The following is an 8,534-nucleotide window of genomic DNA, read 5'->3' as shown; positions in this document are numbered from 1 at the left end:
GGGTTGGGCTTCGTGGGCATTGTGCTCAGCAGGAAGTGAGGGAAGCTACCAAGGAAATAGGAGAGTGATTGCGGAACAAACTTGCAGGAGACGATGGTCGGAGCTACAAAGATGGGTGCTCGAACGAGTTGGATTATGCTTCTCAGTGGGCCCACTCATTATGCTCCTAAGCGTGGGTTGAAACAAAATCTCTTGCCACTCGTCCGCCATCGCAGCAACATCGTCTTGTACTGCGCTTCCCCATAGAATCCCCACGAGACCCGTAGCGTTGCCATTCGTATACCATATCACTCTACCACTTCATCATCCCCCCTCCTCCCAAGTCTCAAAACCTCCCCGGCTGCAAAACCCATACTCGATCCTTTCTCTCCGCGTTCTTTTTGCCTACTAACTCAAAAGCGCCCTCAGATCAGCCTCTGACCTGAAAGCACAACCGCGGTGTTTTATAACCATCCCCCCATCCTTCTTCCCATCTACTCTATATAAACCGAACCCGAAATTCCCCCCCAAAACAGGCACAGGAGAGGGGAGAGAGGAACGTCACGAACTGCCACCACCCTTATTATTCATCGTACCTTTGTCCTTGTCGAAACCCGCACCCGTGTTCCTCGACTGTGGTGGTGGTACCGAAGTCGTCTGGTCCACCATCGTGCAAAGTGGAGTCAGAGCCTCTGCACAAGTTTCGTGAATGAGCGATACGGTCTGTCGTGCGATCTTGAGCAACGAAACATGTCAAAGAAACCTAAGCCATTTCCCATATGTGGGAGTAGAGCGTTGCGTCGGATATCATTTTGATTGATTGGTTGGCCGGTTTGGGGTTTCGAGGAGATGTGGGTGTGTCCGGGGGTTGTGGTAATTTTGGTTTGAGTCCTAGGAGGGTTGGGGGACTCGAAGGTCGTGGGCTGATGTTTTCGTGCTATTTCGAGTTTGGGGAAGAAACTTGGGTGGGTCGTAGAGGAGGAAGGGTGGGAGATGGAGGAGTGGGAGTAAAGTCGCGGGACTGGAGCTGTGGAAGGCGGTCTCAATTGCCGATTGAAGGGTCGTTCAATCTTGAAAGAGGAAGGATGTTGTGCGCGCAATCTGCTGTGGGATGAGAGGTAAGCCAGGGGTCCACACAGCCAGTTCCTTCAGCGATCACTCTGGCGACGTAATTGAGACTCAAGGAAGGCTGTTGAAAGGGTTCGGACAACGCAGTGTGAATTCGCAAGCGTTTTGAAGGAGATGTAAGTTGGAAACACTTTGTGATTGCTGCAACATAATACTACGGTAGGATGCATAAGTATTGTTAACTTCAAGCTATCGATTTTGTATTTAACACAGCCCTAACGAGTTTGCGCTCCACTGAAACAACGTTAGTCTGTATGGTTCTTAGAACAGAGCCAATCATCATGATTAGTGAGGGGTCGAGACTTACGCTGCCTCTAGAGGACGCTGGACACTTGTATCGAAAACTAGCTACCACTAGCTCATGCTAACGACACTTATGCCTCCTACTGTAACACATATCTGCTTGAACATACATAGTATTACTTGCAACTGTAAAACATCTGGTCTCTCAAATCTATGGTATGTTGAGTTTCCAGATCCTTTCTTTATTCAGCAAGCCATCCGGACCCTTAAGCCCATAGAGTCTGGAAATTCTGACTCCGTACAATCATGACTGAGCAAATCAGGTGGAAAACTATTATGGAACAAAACATGAACATTTCTAGTAATCTGTTCAATCAAGAACAAGCTCTCTACGCTACAACTCATCAAAGGAGAAGCTTAACATCAAGTTTCGACTTACGATAATAGTGATAATGAACATAGAATTGACGAAAACAGCGAAAATGAAACATTCATTAACCCTGACTGCAAAGAATCGTGGGAGGAGAGATCCCTGTTACATACATTTTGGTAGGAGCGCTAGAACAGCTAGTCTCTGACTCCAAAATAGCACTGGTCAATTACTTTTAATGCACGCCTCTGTACCGTTGCGTAGTAATGGATTCATTTGGTATTCCGCACCTGAATCATTATCAGTGCTTTTGAACTCAACGCTGTAGCATTTTAGTACTCTAACCACTCTAATCAATCTGATCCTCCCATTCACCTTTGCCGTCATTGGTCCTTCATGGCTAGATATTTTGTAACCTTACTTTTTTCCCACCAGCTCAGTTCTGTCCACCTCTGCTGGCTGCTAGCCACTCTGGATATCACAAAACTTTAGACTCACAAATCAGCTGCTTCTGTTTCATCGCTCTATTTTGAATCAAAATGCTATGGCTGGGAGATATCTACTCCGTACGGATCGAGCATACTTGGGGCACACGGGAAATTTCTGATTCGAGACACTTCGTAGCACATTGCAAGCCAAACCGTCAACAATGAGTTCCTTGATATTGAGCTGTTTAGGTTCACAACGACCATGTCTGCCGTGATCCCCAAGGAGCAACCTCTGCAATGTTATCCCTCATGTATCACGTTTGGCGTGATAGATAACACTGTTCCATGCTTGTTCCTGTGCAGTTTCTTCAATCCATCTCTGCATGGATTGGCTACCGGCAGTACGTTCATCCTGCATTGACGAAAGCCCCTGCAAGGTCTCAAAAGAACTGAGGCTACCATGCAGGCCTTGTTGTGGTCTGTATGTGTCAGTTTCGCAGATTTCTTCCATAAGTGCATAAACACAAGGCAGAGAAAACTTACCCAGAAGATGCCGCCTTTACCCCCGTATCACCTGTCTTAGGCTGCGGTGCGTTGGCTTTGACATCTGCGGCATGAATTAGCTTGATAATGGAGAAGAGGAACCCTCGGGCGTACAGGAAGGGTTCTGTGGAGACTGGCTAGGCATTGTGGTTTGAGGAAACCGAGGACCGCTGCAGCTGTCTGAAATGATGGATGTGTTACTTGAATGGTGGGCGGTATGGTGGAGCCCCGTAGAAGAGGTCAGTACGGGAAGAAGGCATCTATTTATGTCTTCCTGAGACCACCACGGAGGTTTGCTCTCGTACTGAGGAGGAAACCACCGGCACCGTATCGAGAAAGATCAGCAAAACCCTGTTCCCTCAGCATGCGTGAGCACACTTTTAATAGCTTGTCCGGCCAGATTCAATGTAACTACCACTCCTAGTCGTGTTACCACCACTGTCGGCAGCTTCATGAAGTATGATATGACTAAGCTGGGTCATATGTATCGTCCGGATGGCCATAGATCACCCACTCGAAACAGCGGCTCCAGGCCGGAGAGACTAGACCCCTAGGCTTCTAAGTCTCAACTGACAGCTTCCGCCACCACTGATGCTATGCCTTCCCAGCATTGGAAGAAGCACGCTCGGTTAATGGCCACCGGGGGGACATCGTAGGATCTGTTGAACAACAAATGTGCGGTGTGCACTTCCTGTTTATTGGACTGTGCGTACGTCACTTGAGGCTGGGCTTGGGCCTAGGGTTCTGCGTAATGATCGGATGTAGGAAAGGTATCTGAGGTTTGTCAGTAGGTGTTATCAATGATTGCGCTAGCTTCACTTGCACTTTTGCTCATTGGTCAGAACAAGCTTTCCCATGGTTCCACGAAAGACGCATGCAGCATGCCAGCTACCGTTATATTGACGATGGATGCGCCTACCGCGTTTGCCTTCAAGGTGGTGTTTCGCACATAAGAAGTGGCGACATAAATGTAGCCAATTGAGGAGATGGGAGGTGTGCCCGAGAGGATGGTCGGCCAATTGGCAACTTGAATCAGAGCTGTCCACACCTTGGCACTGGGTAAGCAGGGACTCTTCTGAAACATTGCGGCATGCTTTCTGGAGCATACGTCCTAGTCCGGCTATTCTTCGCTCATTCCGCTGCTCATTAGTCACAGCCGCACGATGTCGTGCCAATTCAGACCTCTGCTGAGTAGGCCTACCACTCAGGCACAACCTTTTCCACCCACAAGGAACCCCAGTATCACGCCTGAACTCCAGCAGAGCACCAAGAAAAGTCGAAACGCCATCTCCCAAGAGATTGGGAGGACCGAAAAGCCCTCTTCATCGAGCTGACTGTACTCAAGGCAAGTCGCTGGGAGAAGCAACAAAGGTTATCGAGGAAAGATGTGGCTTCAAGGCGAGGTGGGTCCAGGCACCATCGCTGCATAACGTGCTGCCATCGGGATTGGTGTCTAACATTTGCTGATTATTGTCTCCTTTACAGCGTGCGATTGTGGAAGGACAAGGTCCGGGAATGGGGCCTCGAAAAGAACCTAAGCGCCTCGGACATGAAAACCCTCGTCGCGAAACGTAATAGTCGTGCCCAAGGACACAGTGTTCTACTTCCACGACAATGAGATAGAAAATGAGAGACTTGAGCGATTCATTAAGAGACAGGCGGATAGGACGGATTACCCATCCCCTTCTGTTCGTATGTTTAGCCAAAACTAAGCGCCATCATTTGCTGACTATTTCTGGCAGCAACACCTTTTGGCGTGACATACCATACACCGCAAAATATCGTGAGTCCTGAATCATTTTGCGACGGTATCAACGACACCCTTGCATCAGAGTTCTTGCATCATTACACAGGGGTCTCGCTCATCACAAGCCTCAGAGTACACGCAGAGAATATATCTCAGCCACTGAGCTTGCCGGCCGGGACTGCTTGCCAAGTCCATCAAAGAGCAGATCAAGCCGTTGTGTATAGTGGCAGCTTCTCGAATACACAAAGAGCGCAGGAGATATTAAGACACTCTCACAACCTGGGCGTCGTCCTGCATAACCTCCTTGAGGACCCTCGTTCGACAGCACTTTGGCCTGAAACCCCTGCCTCCTCGGATACCTCCCGTGCTCCCCTTTTCTGGGTTGAGTGGCCACATCTACACGCCGCCTCTAATGCCAAGCTTCAGCATTTGACTGGTCAACTGAAGCATTCACATATCTGCCGTGAGCTCCTCGCACACAGTCCTCAAGATCGCTTAGACTGGGTGAAAAACTGGCAGCAAATGCCAGATGTCGATGGACTGAAAGTCGCGAAGCTAGCGACTAGCTTATTCGGAGATCCGTCCATACCCTACCGTGGAGCACGTTTCTTCACTCTATGGATCAAGTTCAAGGCGACGTCAAAGCAGGACCATCCCATGCTTCTGAGACTTTCGCTAGGCAACGATCTCGAGCAGAGAACTAGGGACTGTAACTACTGTCATAGCGCTTTCATGCTCCTAGATTTTGTGGATCGAACTGGCGCGGTCAAATTAAATGTCTCACTGGCGTCCTCGCCCTTCCGGCGCATGTTCTCAAGTAGCAAAGAATACCTGAAGATCTTCAACGTCAATACCATGACCAAAAGGGCTCAATGGTCGGATCTAACCTACCTTCACCAAGGGTGGTCGTCGTTCTATGCTTGTGGTAGATGTGAGTACAAGCCTCACTCTAAGGACTGTTGTTCATCGCTGCTGGGAGAACCGGACGAATGGGATCTAAACGCGGATGCCCACCAGAATACACAATTTATGCCATATCCTGCTGATAGCTTTTGGGGCGTCGAAAAAGTCTTTTATCCCTTGTGAGCCTGAATGCGGCTCACAAGGGATAGAGGGCCAGATTTCGAGGCTGGCGATCTGGATTGCGGATCCAAAAGAATTCGAGGACGACACAGACTTTGACGACACAGACTTTGACGACACAGACTTTGACGACACAGACTTTGACGACACAGACTTTGACGACACACACAGACTTTGGACTTTGACGACACAGACTTTGACGACACAGACTTTGACGACACAGACTTTGACGACACAGACTTTGACGCTTGGCTGAAGGATGGCAGAGGAGTTGAGTATATTGATCCGTCACCATCAGGCGACAATGATTCATACTAGAGTACATCTGAGGAAAGCAGTGCTGGCGGATACATGTTATTAGATAACAGATAATCTTCATCAGCGTTTTCAGCGTTGTTGCACGTCATGTCAGGCTTGGGTTGTCATCTTATCGATAGCACGCGATGGACAACCAATCGGATGTGCCAAATGAGTATTTGTTTCTACGTGCCAATTCTATGCCCTCCTTTACGGAAGTTTATCTTTTTATTTACTCGCTGGGTAATTGTTCATGTCTTCGTCTCTGTGGAAGTCGGGGACTTATATGCGCATATAGAACGACAAGATTTAAGTTCCAAATAATCAATGCGTTCTACCTATGTTGCACTTGATAAAATGCATTCACGCAGAACGCCGTGTTGACGCAAGGCGCTGTGGAGTGTAAGGAAGGGAGACTCGGAGAGCTACTAACAGTGTGTGGGACGGTTACCACTGGCTTTTGTCTCGGGGACAGCCTCCAGAATATTATGTCAAGCGAGTTCTGATACTGCCTGTCCTTCATAATGCTGAAGCCAAACCGGCTTCCTGCACAGACATGGATTGCAAATGTCACATCGTTCCTCGGACCACAACTAATTATATCCTAAAGCGCGGCATCTTTCCCCCTCTGAGATGCTGAACCCTAGGGCTGTTCGGACTTGCGGCTTGTCCCTTTTCTGCAAATGGCACGGCGAGTTTGATAAAGGTTTCCAGGCGAGTTCGTGTCAAGCTCTGTTGTTTCAGTAAGCACCAAGCGTGTGCGTTCTTGATTGCATTCTTGATCTGGCACCCGTTTAAATTCTACTCCGAGAGCTCGCTATAATCTTCGATCAAGAGCTCGATTTCGATCGCTCCGCCGAACGCTTCTGATTCAGACGACGCGAAGTCATTGCTTGGGAACCGAATGGGCGCCTTTCGTAGACGAACTATGAAGCGCTCCCACAGCTGTCTGCGGTTTGCGACTGAGAGTTCAGGGTAGCAGAGGTGGATCTGAGCACGGGATCGAAAAGCATCGTTGATATGTTCCAAAAGGTTTGTTGTAAGAAAAATAGTACCGCAGTAGTACTCTAATCTATCAAGTACAACTGACAATACCATAAGTTTCGGGCAGACGGAGTGGAGTGCACTTACCGGAAGTCACACCATTGCGAGAGGTGCTAGCATTGGATCGGCTAGCGAATAAAGCATCACACTCTGAGACAAACGTCAACGAATATCAGTGAGAGAGAATTGCAACCGCAAACCATTTAGAAGCACAATGGCGTTCCACTCGGTTGCGAGATCCAAGACATTATCAAGTTCATACCGAACGGAATGAGTTGTCGATCCGAGATCCTCAGCTTGCAAATGATACAACGGTCGTCGAACACTCTCCGCAACTAGGGTTTTTTTTCAGTGGCTATTGACATTTCTGGGACCAAAAGCGACACACCAGCTTCCGCTGTCAGTGTTTTCCCTGTCTCTGGTGGTCCGCTCAAGAGGACAACAACTCCTTCACCTGGCTCGACAGAGCAAAACAATTAACGTCAACAGAATGCTATCGTAGCTTTCTGGCCAAGAGCATCCTCACCTTTACCTGGAATCACATCATGGTTTTGTGATTTGATTATTTTGTGGTTGTTGACAAGAGTCAACAAGATATCCTTATATTCGTCGTGAAGAACAAGGTGATCGATGGCTTCATCGTTCCAATGGAGTGGCCGCACATCATCAATGGAGAACAGAACTACACGGCCGTTATCCATTGCCTCGATTGAAGAGAAGTTTACTGACGCCATTTCCGGTTGTTCAAAGCATACCCAGCAAGTAGCGGCGATAGCATGAGCAGATACTTTGGGTTCCCTTGGACTGTTTCCCTATTGCTCTTCTGTTTTTCGACCGAAGGACGTTCCTCTCGATGAGCGTCTTCAAAGAAGAGCTGGGTTGTCGGTTCCTTGCGTCCAGAAGCCCCGCCTTTGTCTTGCTCCAGTGGTGCCACTGGTGCAGCAGAGCTAGGGTTGAATTTTTCGGAAACCAAAGACGTCAATGACGATTCTGCCGCTAACCTGTATGTCATTAGGAAATAGTTGTAAGAGAAGAAATAGTGACGTACATGATATTTTTGTTGACTTTGATATGTTCTCTCATCATCTTCATCGTCCTCCCAGTCGTCAGCGTACCTCACGCCGCCTGCAACGCCGTCGTATTCATGGTTGCTTGTGTCCTGAAAGGCTAATACTTGTTCTCCTCGTTGCGCAAGTCTTGTTTTCAGATGCGTATCAGCATGAAAGCCGAGAGGATAAACTGGTAAATCAGTTATCTTTTGCGTGCCGGGGAAATCATGAATTTCCAGTTTGGTTATTGTGAAGCCGAATTCTATCCCATTGAACTGCACATATCGAAGTCTCATTGTCCAATGCCGACAAACAGAGTAGTGAACGACGGAAACAACCTCAAAAATCCTGTCTTGATCATTAATTCGGGCGTATACCAATATGCCTTTTGGGAAAAGAGTTCAAAGGTAGAACGCATGTAATCGTTTTGTCGGCATGAAGCTGCGCAATCTCAGGGCCTATTTCCCCGAAAACCTCATTCAAAACGTTGATTAGCACATTTAAGTGTTGTCCCTCATCGCTGTCATTCTCTACTTGTCTGGCGAGGTCCAAGATCTTTGGGTGCATGAAGTACAACTCCTTGAAAGGTGCTCTATACCCTAGGACTTCTTTGTTCGCTATCG

At 48.1% G+C, this 8,534-nt stretch overlaps 2 protein-coding genes across 2 annotated transcripts; one reads left to right on the top strand and one right to left on the bottom strand.

Moving 5' to 3' along the window:
• Window positions 1–3,854: 3,854 nt before the first annotated feature.
• EPUS_05762 (uncharacterized protein) lies at window positions 3,855–5,777 on the top strand (the record flags this gene model as incomplete). Its single annotated transcript, XM_007807494.1, has 6 exons — window positions 3,855–3,966; window positions 4,037–4,094; window positions 4,177–4,262; window positions 4,315–4,383; window positions 4,434–5,369; window positions 5,488–5,777. The coding sequence occupies 6 exons, from the start codon at window positions 3,855–3,857 to the stop codon at window positions 5,775–5,777; spliced, it is 1,551 nt and encodes a 516-aa protein (XP_007805685.1).
• Window positions 5,778–6,619: 842 nt separating this feature from the next.
• EPUS_05761 (uncharacterized protein) lies at window positions 6,620–7,954 on the bottom strand (the record flags this gene model as incomplete). The annotated part of the gene is made up of 7 exons (XM_007807493.1): window positions 6,620–6,903; window positions 6,950–7,012; window positions 7,063–7,197; window positions 7,251–7,316; window positions 7,389–7,544; window positions 7,592–7,863; window positions 7,911–7,954. The coding sequence occupies 7 exons, from the start codon at window positions 7,952–7,954 to the stop codon at window positions 6,620–6,622; spliced, it is 1,020 nt and encodes a 339-aa protein (XP_007805684.1).
• Window positions 7,955–8,534: the final 580 nt, after the last annotated feature.

This window comes from Endocarpon pusillum (genome assembly GCF_000464535.1).
Source record: "Endocarpon pusillum Z07020 unplaced genomic scaffold scaffold692, whole genome shotgun sequence".
NCBI classification, from domain to species: domain Eukaryota; kingdom Fungi; phylum Ascomycota; class Eurotiomycetes; order Verrucariales; family Verrucariaceae; genus Endocarpon; species Endocarpon pusillum.
The sequence above is the reverse complement of the archived record's forward strand: the minus strand, read 5'-3'. Positions and strand labels throughout refer to the sequence as shown.